This window comes from Polypterus senegalus, chromosome 17, assembly GCF_016835505.1.
Source record: "Polypterus senegalus isolate Bchr_013 chromosome 17, ASM1683550v1, whole genome shotgun sequence".
Taxonomy (NCBI): Eukaryota; Metazoa; Chordata; class Cladistia; order Polypteriformes; family Polypteridae; genus Polypterus; species Polypterus senegalus.
The window spans coordinates 50858769-50872585 of NC_053170.1; the positions used below are offsets into that span (position 1 = coordinate 50858769).

General features: G+C 33.2%; 1 protein-coding gene across 2 annotated transcripts in view; it reads left to right on the forward strand.

Moving 5' to 3' along the window:
• LOC120517548 (nuclear GTPase SLIP-GC-like) overlaps nt 1-13549 on the forward strand; it is a 48689-nt gene extending 35140 nt beyond the window's left edge. For both annotated transcript variants that reach the window (XM_039739943.1, XM_039739944.1), the window contains exons 11-19: nt 1061-1172; nt 2042-2175; nt 2503-2673; nt 6614-6774; nt 7497-7623; nt 8897-9005; nt 10746-10879; nt 12868-12955; nt 13298-13549. In XM_039739943.1, the coding sequence (XP_039595877.1) occupies nt 1061-1172; nt 2042-2175; nt 2503-2673; nt 6614-6774; nt 7497-7623; nt 8897-9005; nt 10746-10879; nt 12868-12955; nt 13298-13374 (1113 nt within the window). In that variant the 3' untranslated portion in view covers nt 13375-13549. The remainder of the gene's footprint in view (nt 1-1060; nt 1173-2041; nt 2176-2502; nt 2674-6613; nt 6775-7496; nt 7624-8896; nt 9006-10745; nt 10880-12867; nt 12956-13297) is intronic.
• Nucleotides 13550-13817: the final 268 nt, after the last annotated feature.

The following is a 13817-nucleotide window of genomic DNA, read 5'->3' on the forward strand; positions in this document are numbered from 1 at the left end:
ACATTCCAAATTTAACATTCCAGCTACACATTTCTTTCACTATCTTCAAATCAGGAACTTTGTTAAACAGAACCTTCCAGATTTTCCTCATCTTGCACCCTCATCCATGCTGGAAAAATATTGCTCAATCTCAAGGAATTAGACTCCATCTCTACAATATATAAAATCATTTTACAATCCCTTCCTTTCAAAGATCCAAGAGGACACTGGGAAAAAGATCTCTCAATTAATATATCAGAAAAGGAGTGGAAAGTAGCAATGCAGAGAATTCACTCGAGCTCCATATGCAAAGCATACAATTATACAACTCAAAATTATATATCGAGCACATCTGTCTCGACTAAAACTCTCAAAATGTTTCCAGGGCATGATCCAACCTGCAAACGTTGCAACCAAGCCCCAGCCTCACTAGGTCACATGTTCTGGGCCTGCACCAAATTAACATTATTCTGGACAAAAATTTTAATTACCTCTCAGACAGCCTTGGACTCACAATCCCTCCTAACCCATTAACAGCTGTGTTTGGGGTTCTTCCAGAGGGGTTTAAAGTGGAGAAAGACAAACAAATTGTGATTGCATTCACTACACTTTGGCACGCAGACTTATTCTGATAAACTGGAAGAACCCAAACTCTCCTCTTTAAGTCAGTGGGAAACTGATGTGTTATATTATTTGAAATTGGAAAAATCAAATACTCAGTTAGAGGATCTGTACAGACTTTTTCAAAACATGGCAGGATCTAATCAGTAATATTTTAAAATAAGTTCATAAAGCACAGAGAATTTATTAATTTAGGTATGTTTACAAGCCTTAAATTTTACGCCGTTTGGCTTGCTCTCTCTCTCAGGGTGGGGATCGATCTGTTCTTAACTCAATTTTTCTTTTTGTAAAAACTTGATTGCTTTGTATGGATTGTAATAAAATTAATAAAAATTAAAAAAAAAATTAATTAAAAAAATAATGTACTTTATTTTATTGCTGCCACTAAAATTAGATTTTAAAATTTCTTTAAAATTTTGCATTTTTCTTTAAACATTTATTCTGCACTTTTTTTTTTCAGAAAATGCTAGGCAATGAAGTGACAGATCATAAGGATTTCATTAAAGTGTTCACAGTGAGTTCAGAGCAATTCAGAAATAAGAGAAATCCATTCCTGAGTGAAGAAGAAACAGGTATGACTGCCTGAAGCTTAAAGAAAAGACATATAGTTTTAACGTGACTGTCATATTAACTTATATTTCATAAAATAGTATATACAAGCAAACTATTTTGGTAAGATGAATATTAAGTTCTAAGCAATATTCTTAAAATACAGCAAGTAATCTCAGATTTGTAGTTTATATCTTTCAGCAGTAGTTTAAATTGGGCGATATATCTGCATTATGTAAAAATTGTTATTAACAATTCTATTTTTTATCAGTGTTGAACTGAAACTTATATTGTTTATTAATCTTTCTCCAAACATAATATTTGGGTAAGATATACAATCTTAAAAATTCTGGCCATTTAATGGCACTATATGGTTATTTAGTGGGCTGTGTAATTCCTCCTAGCTCCATTGCTTGACCAAGCACCATTTCATTCTGGGAAGAGTTCTTTGCATTTGTTGTGTGTTCTTTGTTCCTTGAAAAAATTTCTAATACATAGAAAAAACAAACCAAACAAAATCTTTAATGTATGGTGTACTGCAGGGCACTAACAGATTAAGAAAACCTGGACTTAGAAAATCTGTTACTATCTATTCATGGTTATTAATTGTATAGTTCCTGTTACAGATCTAAATAAATACCTTGATGTGAATCAGTCTTTTGGGAACTAAAAATGGTTCCCCTATGTCATCGACCCAAAAAACCCCTCTGGCTCCTTTATTTTTAAAAGTGTATGTTGAAAATAGATTTTCAGATTCTTAACAAATTGTATTTTTAATAAAATACTAATATAAACATGCAATACAACATTGTACTTACTAGCTTAAGTATACCTTTTACTGTGTTGTAAGCATACTTTCACTAAGTATGTTTTCATATTTTATTCTTTAAAGAATTTCCAGGCTTGGAAAAACATCTGTTGGAGTTTTATGTTAACCAAATAAAGAAAGATGTAGAAAACTATGTTACTGAAGTATCAGGAATCACATCCTTTCTTAATGTCCCACAGAAAAACGCCAAACAAGAGGTACAGTCGTTCTATAAAAATATCTTGACATTGTCTCTATGAACTGCAACCCACTTGTTCCATTTCAGATGTTTCTCAATTCCATTATCAAATAAAGTTTTTAGCTGCTGGTCATTCCAAACTTGCACAGGATCAATGACTTCATTATTGGTAGTTACTGTATTTGTACCAAGTTAAAACTTGTATTAATATACCGTGTATAGATAGATAGATAGGTTTAGATTCCTAAATATGTTTCCTGAAAGCGATAAATATTGTTACAATTTGTAAATGTAAAATGTTAAATAGATGCAGCTGAATAACTCTGACTAATTGCATTATTTGCAGGCTGTAATTAATACGGTTTTCACTGAACTGTCTGGATTTCTCAATAAAGATCTGCAGAAAGTGGAAGATTTTTTTGTTAAATATTCTGATAAGCTTCAAGTCGAACTGAATAAAGGTGTAAAGACAGCAGCTAAACAGTGTCTGCAGAATGCTGAAAATATTTTAAAGCCTGTAAGTGACCATTTCTTTATCTTTCTGCCTGAAAGTATGATTTTTTAGATCTGTCGCAAAAGAATTTGTATTGCGGTGGTGTGAAAGTCATTGGAGCCACTGTGACACTAAAGGTAGCACTGGACATAGGCTTCTGGACACAGAGAGGTCTAGTTATCAATTGCATAGCACAAAATAAATACATGGTTATCTCTTACAAAGGACAAAATATATATGTCTGCCTAAAAACACGAACTGGAGGTTAGCTATGAGAATTTAACTGTAACATTAACAAAAAATGTAAAATAGTAAAACTTATTAGATACACTTCATTCTCGTCAAATAAATTGTTGAGAATGTGACAATGAGATGCAAGGGTACAGCCTAGTGGTAAAATTGGTTAGTGCTACTGCCTGGAATTTTTATTAAATGTATATAATCTTTACAAATTATTAGAAGTATATACTTATAAGAGGTTATGATAATGGATTAATTAAAACATAAGGAAAATGACTGAAGGTAAGTAAGCGGTTAACTAAATATGGCTTAAAGCTTGAGCATGTGAGGCTTTGCCTTATCTTAAAGGAGCCACCAAAGTAGTTATTAAGGTTAAAATAAGGTAAATGAGTAATGAATGCCCCTCTAGAAAGGAAAGATGAACTAATGGGAATGACCAAAGACCCCTCCTAGGAAGCAACACTAAGTCAATAGTAAAGTCTGCAGGTCTCCCCTTTCAATGAGGTGGCATTCAGGAAAATGGGTGAATCTAAAGGAGTCTGAAAATACTGGTGCCTGTAGTTGATTGGTTAAGATGACAGAATTCTGCATATTAAGAGTCAGACTCCATGATGTATTAGATAAGGTGATTGTAATAGAAAAGTGTAAAAGAGAATGATTAATTAATGGCTCACTCCATGGACTGAGACATTTTTGCATATCTATGTGCAGATAAAAAATTGTTCCGCATTTGCATATGACTCCGTGATTGGCTTCTTTGAAAATGGAAGAAAGTGTTTTCCAAAATAGTACCTATCAAACCACATTCCCAGTTCCCCTTTCTTTGAAGGCCAATATCAATCAGCAGACCTAATGACAATAATAGTATTTCTCTTTAATATTATAACACCTTCTCTGTTATAGTTTATGATTCTGAAATGATTTATGATTCTAAAAATTAGAAAAAAAGGCAAGAAATGCTGACATATGATGGACCCTTTTTCTTTGCAAACTGAATTTACATTAAGGAGCAATGTTGTCCCATAATAGGGATAGCTATTATAAATATTATCAACCTTTCTGGGAAGGAATGTAACTGCCATAGAAAGCAACAGGAAGGCTCAAGTCCTAAGCACATATTTTTTTCCCCAAATCACATCAAAAGATATTGAAGTAGTTTTTAAATGGTACTACTTAGTTTCTTTCAAAACAGCTTTTGTCAGAGACATCGTCAATATTTTTGACACCACTGCTGCAAATGCAGGACATAATAAGCAGACAAAACAATTCCAACTCTTTCTTATATTGCAGATTGCCTGAGTTTTCCGTATTATATTTAGAAAGGAAAGTAACCTTTCCATTAAGCAAATTGGAGCCATAATTTGGGACACTCAAAATAAGCATACGACAAGAAACGCCTGTGAGTTCTGCCCTGCCGCGATGGGTTACATCCAAACAATCCTTGGCAGGGAGTTTAGGACAGCTTTAGAACTGTACATGAAGAATGTAGTAATGAAGTAATGTAAATTCTAACCCAAAGTTTAAGTGCAAAAGTAAACGAGTAACACATTAAAATAACTTATCTTAATGCTAGGAGAATCAAAAATAAAATAAGAGTGTTGGAGTCGTATGTTGCTGAGCACAGATATGATATTACTGCAATAACAGAAACCTGGCTAAATAGAAAAGATGGGGATGAGTATAACATAGAGGGATACACATTTTTAAGAGGGATAGGCAGAACAGAAAAGGAGGTGGGGTTGCTGTTTATGTCAAACAGAATTGAAATGCCAGTCCTCTTCAATTGGATGATAAGTTCCATCTTAGTGAGTACATCTGGCCTTGTCTGGAAAGCATTAGGGAAGGAGGGTTTTTTTTGGAGTGTGGTATAGACCACCCAATGCAGGCAGTAATTTCAATGCACATCTTTTTAGTAGTATTAAAAAGACAAGTTTACATGGCGATATTACAGTCGTGGGGGATTTTCACTACCCCCAATATTAATGGCAAACCTTGCGAATAGTGGAGCACTAGAGTAGGAGTTTTTAGATGTAGTCAGTGACTGCATTTTAACACAGTCTGTTAAAGCACCAACATGGGGGGAAGCTTGTCCGGAGTTAGTATTTTGGAATAATTGGGACAGAATTGAGGTTGTAGAGGTGATTGAACCACTAAGGTTAAGTGACCATAATATAAGACAATTCTCAATGTTTTGGGAGAGTACAGATGCAAAGGCGAAAATCTGTTAAGTTTGACTTTGGTAGGGCAAATTTTGAGAAGATGTGGCAAAGCCTAAGGAAGATAGACTGGGATAAGCTTTTAAGTGTGGAGAAAAGTCAAGAAGCAGTGGAATAGGTTTAAAAACGTTTTACATATAATGCAGGACAGATACATCCCAAAATGTGGAATTAGTATGAAATTAAAAAAAACAAAACTCTGCAGTGGGTTAATAAAGAGTTGAAAACGAAGCTGTGCAGGGAAAAATAGCTGAATAAGGTGTATACAATTAATAATTCCAGTGTGAATCATAGGGTGTATGAGAACATGAGGGCAACCATTAAGAAGGATGTTACGAAGGATGTTACAAAGGATATTACAAAAACTGAAAGGCAGTTGTAGAGGAATATAGCAGATAAGGCAAAAGTAATTTAGTAGTAAGAGAACGGCCAATGAAGTGGTGAAGTGCATCAGGAATTGCATACAGGGTTGGACAGATTTAGGCAATATGAAGTTTAATGTAATGAAGTTGAATAAGTAAATGTAACACATTACAAGGAAGAAGTAAAAATGTTAAGTTTGAATACACAAAGGGAGGTCTGAAAATCGAAAGTACACCTAATGAGAAGGATTTAGGATTCATTGTGGACTTGACATTGTCAACAGTGTTCAGAAACCATTAGGAAAGCTAACAGAATGTTAGGTTATATTGCACAATGTGTAGAGTACAAGTCCAAGGAGGTTATGTTGAAGCTTTACAACATACCAGATATACCTCACCTGGAGTACTGTGTACATTTTTGGTCTCCAGGCTACAAAACGAACATAACAGCACTGGAAAAAGTCTAGAGAAGAGTGGCTAAGCTTATTCCAGAGGATGAATTATGAGGAAAGATTAAAAGAGCTGAACATTTTCAGTTTAAGCAAAAGATTAAGAGGAGACATGATTGAGGTTTTTAAAATTATGAAGGGAATTACTACAGTGGATCAAGACTATTACTTTAAAATGAGTTAATCAAGAACACGGGGACATATCTGGTTGCACAAATAGTAAGAAGAATTTCTTCACAGAGAGAACCATAGGCACATGGAACAAGTTACTAAGTATTGTTTTAGACAGGAATAGGGACTTTCAAAATGAGACTTTGTTATTTTGGAAGAATTAAGTGGATAGAACTGGCAAGCTTTATGGGTTTGAATGGTATGTTTTCATTTAGATTGTTATATTGACAGCTTCTCAAGTAGATAAAAAAACAATACTAGTACTGCTTGATTTTTTTAAAATTGCAGGTGATTATTAAGGTGGAATCCCCTACTTAATTTCATGGTAGCAGACTAATGATGCCTGTTATGTCATTTTTAAGTCATGTGTAGTCAGCAGTGAAACACAGTAATGTATACCATTGATTGGAAACACAACATAAGCCATTGATTTAAGAAATATGACAAAGGCTCAGTTAAGGAGAAATGAGTATAATTCTTTTTAAGGCATTTCATTAAAATGGACTATACATTTATTTTTTAACAGAAAAACAAAAAAGATTATCGTGGTTACCATAAAACAGTAAAAGCTTTGGTCAGAAATGATGGGATTTACAGGACAAAAAAAGGAGAAATTCATGACCTAAACAATAAGTTGGCATCACCCCTCTATAAGTCTGTGGACATGATTATTATTAGCACTTTCCGGTAAGTTCCTCATTTTCCTTAATATATACTATAATGTGTTTTCTTATATATATATATATATATATATATATATATATATATATATATATATATATATATATATATATATATATATATATATACATACTGTAATGAAACAGACAAAGCAAGAGAAAGGTTTGGGGATCCACCCCGTATTTTATAAATACTGCTGTGAAGCAAACCACAATGATGCCGCATAGTCTCAAAAGACTGAGTCCAAAACAGGATTGCTGTGTCTGGAAAGCTGGAGGTTTTTATAGCTGGGAGGATGGAACAGGCGGGGCTTTGGAGCTGTAACAAGAAGCGACATCAGGATCTAGGTTGTGACCAGAAGTACACAAGTATTATCTGTGGAGGAACTGGAGGACAGAGTAGACAGGTTTGTGTTTCTGTAAGGAGAGCAGAAAAGTTGTTTGTACGCTCTGATAACCCCGTATTCAGTACAGTATGTTTGATTATATACTATAATGTGTTGCCTTATTTCTGCTAATAAAAAAGCTTAAAGAGGTCTGTTTTGTATGTTAGAACATATGAAATGTGAAATTGTGTACTGTAGGTTTTTCTTAAATATGGGAATTCTTGTATCAAAATCTTAAAGAAAAAGAGAGCAAAATGAAAAGATAGAAAACTGGCCCAGAGTGTTCATTGCTTACATTTCAATTTTATAATTATTAAATACTTTATTCTTTTGTCCATAACAGAATGCAACAAGCCACAAGGAATACTATTAAAGGGGCTCTGAATTCACTTCAGATTAATGTCTTTGCTGAATGTGACAAACATCAGAACAAAATTGCTCCATTACGTCTTGTCTTTATTAAATCTCAGGTAGTAAATTCATCCTTTTTCCATAAGGTTTTACTAGACTTACAAGTCAAATCATTATTAATAAAACATATTTACTAATATTATGAAATATAAAGAATTGGGTACTCTTAGAAATTTAGTAGTTTGGTCCAAATAAAAACCAAATATTCTGAAGTGGTTTATTGCACTGTATTATAGCAACATGGGTTTTCCATATTTAAACACTCGTTTAAGTACCAAGCATTAATTTGAAATGTTCATATTTCTTTATGTTTGTCATAACATAACACTTGGATTCTATGAACATAAAAATAAGGATTAGTTTAATTCAATATGCGATAGCAGTTAATATTTAAGTCGGTCAGCATTGTTTGTGGCCACAAAAATGACCTAGACAATTACTATTAATTCTAGCTCATTTAATAACTATTAATTTATCAAAAAAAGAAAGAAAGCAACAAGGTTGCAGGATAAAATTTTACCAGAACCTTAACTGCTGTACCTGTAGTGAAACTGTAAGTACTTGTATGCCTTCCTGTTAAAAACATTTAGGTTGATGCTCACAAGTTTAGATCTCATCTTTAGCTTACTGTTCAAGCATTTTGCATATACCATGTTATTTTTCTTGAATCAAAAGCAGCCAAATATTCTACAGTGCATGAGGTAAAGATGAGTTAATTGACCAGTTTAAACAAATCCAGATAGATAGATAGATACAGTAGATGGATAGAACTTTATTTGTCCTCAGGAGGAAATTTTGCTTTTTACGGAAGCTCTTTAAATAAATAAATACATAAATAGGTAGATAAGTAAATAAATAAATATACATACACACTTTTTTCTGAATACACACTGGAATTACTATAAAGCAAGAAAAATTCAAAAGAAAGAAAACATTCTGACTTGGCTGTCACTGTAATATTCTTTATTCGCTCTAGAAGGTTCCGTAAATGATTCAGTGCAAGGCAGAAGGTTAACTCCGAAAATCTTTTGATTTATTAAAGCACTTGAAGCAGAACTTTACAAAAGACACCCATCTCCATTACTCTCTGTTGCTAACCCCTCCCCTTATTTATTCATATATTTATCTTGGTTAACTGATTCCTAATGACTTTATTTAAAATGTTAATTCACAATATACTACAGTCACAGTAGTCATTATGCAAGCGTATTGCTGTTGGTATGCAGGAGCGCCAGCAGCATTTCTTGAAACACTTCTGTTGAATAATTTGTTTCCTGAAAGTACTCAGTGTTACATGTAGCTTTAAAAAAATACTCTGTGTTTTACTATTAGCTTAAAGGTGTAGTTGCATCTTTGGAAAAAGGAATAATTGATGGAAAGAAACGCTTATACAATTCACTTGACTTATCCATTCAGAAAGAACTGTCTCCTGTTTACATAGGTAAGTAAAAGTTTATCTAGTGAAAATGGACAAATGCAATGATTGATATTTCTATTTGTGATAAAAATGAGTGAGGTGCCTTTCCTTAGTGCTTTATGTTGAGAACAGTATGCACAAGTTTAGCTGACTTTTCATAAATTCAAACTGTAAGCTATCTTGCTTCAAATCTGGCATGTCTTTTCTGCAGCTTGTGAGTGTTTGCATTTCATATTCAGATTTAAGCTTATCTCTCTATTATATAAAAAATCTAAGAACGAGACAAGATTTTTTTCAGAGAGACGAGACAAGACCTTTTCAGAAAGATAATTTCAAGTCCCGCGTGACAAGACTTTGTGTCAAGAGATGAACTGAAAACATGCAAAGAAGGTTACAGTTTATGAAAGTACTACAATTCGAAAGTCTCAAACAATTGATAGTAAAGATAGTATTAGCGATAACAAACGGAAATATTACTTGGTGAAATAACTGAACAGCCAAAAGAGATCAAATATATGGACACAGGTGATATGACAGAAAGATTTGTTATTTGGTGAAAGTGAAATCCACAACCACTACCAGGAAAATATCCAAATCTACAATAATCTGTTTGCGCTCACATCATTCAATGCTCAAAATGTAGATTTACATGATTCAGGACCATACGCTATGAGAATCTGTGGTCCCACAGCAATTAAAGCTACTACAAGTTTAATTTCAAAGAAACTACAATTCAGTCAGGTTTATATTTATGATCACAGGTAAGCGATGCAACATAGAATTGAAAGAGTTTAATGATCGGACATATTACAAATTCTACAGCCAATAATGGATACAAATCCATATGTCCAAAAGTATCGCAGCTCACATGAAATTTATCTGAAAAACACAGACAAAGAAGAAGTTTTCTTGGATTTCTAAATGAATCCAAAAGATCACGCTCGCATATATAATAAACCAACATGTGATAACAGTTTCGAAGGACAGAGATATCAAAGACAGAGTTGGTATATGTGTTTATCCAAAAGCAGAGCACAATTTGTCGCAGATCCAGGAAATGACTAGTGCATAGGGCCCGCACGAGGGTTGGCAAGCGAACTGAGCAGGGTGCAGTGCCCCTTGGTTTACTTAGATTTTCAAAGTGTCTGCAACCGCTTTGTCACCGCGTGTCTCTTTTGTCATTCAGAATATGTGTGAAATGTCAATATTTTGGCCAGTGCAATTTCATAGTTATTTCTTTGTTTTCTTATCTTAAATATGTTATCCATCTATCCATCCATCTATTTTAAACCTGCTCCATATTTTATCAATCAATTGTTGACTTCCTGATTGTTAATGCAAATGTGAGACTGACAATTCCACTTAGACCTTACTATAAAGTATGAAGGCTGATTAAAACATTTTGAGACACTGCTCTGCATGTATCCCTGTTTATTGCAGCTACATAGAATAATTGTGAGGAAGCCATGTTCAACAACATGTACCTCTTGTGCATATGCAAAATAATTGCTAGTCCTGTATGTAGTACAAGAATAATTAAATGGCAGCACAGCACAAGAAACGTATTTGCAGAAAGATCTGAAAACAGGGTCTACAGTAGCAATACTACAAATGATCATATTTGTCAATCTGAAAAAAACTTTCAAATTAACAAGCTATGATTAAATAACTTATTCCATAGCTCAGGAATGCCCTCCATCAGTTTCTCAAAATTGTTTTTACATGTCTCATTTAGTGGAAAATTCAGCTATTTTTGTTTTTCAGCTGCCAGCAGTATAACAGGTCCCAAATTTTTGATGAGGGTACAAACAATGTTCACAGAAAGATTGGACAAACTGAAAAATCAAATGTTTCAAAATGCACAGAAAGAAATGCTTCTTGAGCTTACAAAGTTGAAGGTTTGTGGATGATTTTTCTTATAATTGTTGCTCTAAACTAATAAATAACATCATATGATGACTATATTGTTGATAATCAGGGTAGGGCTGTAAATGATTTAAAAGGACTGGTATTGTTAGTTGAAAAATCTGTGCATAGTATACCTAAATTTATATCTCTCCAAAATATGAAAACAACAGGCTGAGTATTTCTTCAGAGCAGACAGTATGCAAGGTAGTACACTCTCTTTTTGCTAATCATGTACCTACAATGTATTATGACACCATCTAGTATGGAACACTGCAAATATGTGCATACATTTACTGTACTGTATAGAATCCGGAAAAATACACTGACCACTAGGAGTTGCACAAATAATTCTATATAACTGGCTTGGGCCGCTGAGCTGACCTGTTCAGCTTTGTACTTTGGTTCTTTTACTGCCCTAGATGGACTACAAATAGCATGCTCTACTTTCTAGAATTAACTACTCAATGACTGTATAATCACACTTTTCTCATTCAGGGTGGAAATTTTGTAATGCTGTGATAAAATATTAGAATGACCACCATTTCCAGCAAGAGGCCCATGCTCCCTGGGAATTTGTTCTTTAAAAATGACGCTCATAGTCAAGACATTACGACTCTCCCAGCAACCACACAGAAATATTAAAATAAGAACATTGTGATATAGACAGAAAAATATATTTAACTAGCTTTGAAATGTTGCATTTACTTCTAGAAATAACAGCTGAGGAAACCTGTAGGACATTGCAATTGTCTTATAATGTTTCAGTGGTGACTTTGGCAAGCAGATGTCCATTTTTTGGAGACAGAGGCATTGTGCCAGGCACAGTCAGCTGGATGCATCTTCCATCTGTCCATTCAAAGGCATTCATGAGTGACTGAGCAGCATGCTACTTCATACCCTTACTTGTTAGCGTTACATCATCCTCCACTAAGATATTGCCTGTTATTAACCATTTCTGATCTCCAGTTACTAATTAGTATTAGCTTTTCCCATTGACTATATTGACCAGGAGCTTTTATTAACTATTTACAGAAAACAAACCCATCACTTTTTTGTTTTTATCATTTGGTTGACCCTGCATTAAGCCCAGTTAACCTTTAGAGTTAATTTCTTGCTGACCATCTACTTTTTAATCCTCCATTTACAATGGACATTCTACAATCTACAGGTCACTGCCTACAGCCTCCTTATGTATTAAAGTAAAATGTAATCTTGTATGTTAACTGAACCTGTTTGCTTTAAGTCACAGTGATATTTGATCTTTGGACACACTTTAGTTTCTTGAAGGAAAAAGTCGCCCTGTTTGTAGCCTAGAAGGTTTATGTATTAAACTATACTATAGAATTAAAGTATAATTGCAGCATGTGTATGTAAAATAAAAGGCTCACAGATCAAAATAACACATTGATTATAAGATAGTGTATATCTCTGACTACAACAGCTTTGAGATTGTTAGGTATATGTATCATGTTTTACTTAAAGCTTCTCCTTTTTACAGCAGTGTTTTAACCCTTTATATGTGTGCTGCGTAGTGTTCTGTAAAAATAATTCATATTAATATAATCATAGGTCCACAACTAATCACAAATATGGGTATAAATACACCACAATAATGCCGCCATTCTGTGCAAGCTTGTTGGACTGGGCTCTGAAATACACATCCCTGCTGACCTACATTAAGCTAATTTGAATATATAGGGATAAATATTTTAATAATAAGTACTGAACATTTTTATAAAATCACTTAATTCAGCTAAATCTGTGTTGTGGTCATCAGTCTTCTCTTTATTGTTTTAAAGTAAAAAACGAAAGATATCATTCTTGAAAAAGCATTACTGACAATTACTTATGAAATTATTGTATTTGACCTTTTTAAATTCAGCATGTGATTTGGTTTTGCAATACCACCATTCTCTTCTAAATGTAATGTTTTTGTTTGGTTGATTTTTTTTGTTTTATACTGAACAATTTGATTTAGGGCTATGTCATAAATACTGTTGAACATGAAATGGAACAACATTTAAAGCTGGCACTTTCTCAGTTTCCAGAAGGTCTTGATTTGCCAGGTAAAGTAAAGATCATAATTGACATTTTTACACCTTATGATAATTTATTTTTAGCTATGTTAAAGAAAGAAATATAATTTGCTGAATTACGTGTGATATACAGTATATTTACAGTATTTAGCAATTTTAATAGATAATTCAATCTCAGTTCTCTCAATTATAATTAATTTTGGAAGATTAATAAATATTTAGTTTTCTTTATGGGTGTAATACTTTAACAATTACCTAAAATCAAAATATGAAAATATGTTGAAAGTTAACTTACATAAATATTTGCTAAGTTTAACTAGTTTGTCCTTCATTTTTTATAATTTACACATCTTCTTCCTATCCTTCATATAGATTTCCAGGAAGAATTAAAGAAGGTGAAGATCATCTGCGATGATTTAGAGCTCAGGCTCTTCTACCAAAAACCCTAAATACTGTGAACGATATTTTTACACTATCAAAAATATGCTGCAATGCGTGTTTTGGAATTTTAAGTATGCACTGTATGTTGGCAGCTGTGTATTTCATGTACTGTGCTAAAAAAAAAAAAGAAAAGGCTAAATTTCCCTCTGGGGACAAATGAAGTTCTATCTATCTATCTATCTATCTATCTATCTATCTATCTATCTATCTATCTATCTAATATTTATTTTTATATCAGAAACCATTTATGTACTCAAAACAATTTTTTTATTGATAAATTGTTGTCTGATGATGGAAAGCATAATGAAGATGATTTAAATAAATGTTCAAATTCACAATATTGAACTATGAGTTAACAATATTTTATGAGTATGAAATTTAAAGACACTTAAAGCAATTTAAAACCGAACTGTTTGGCTTAGGCGGCTACCATAAAGCTAATGCTGATTAT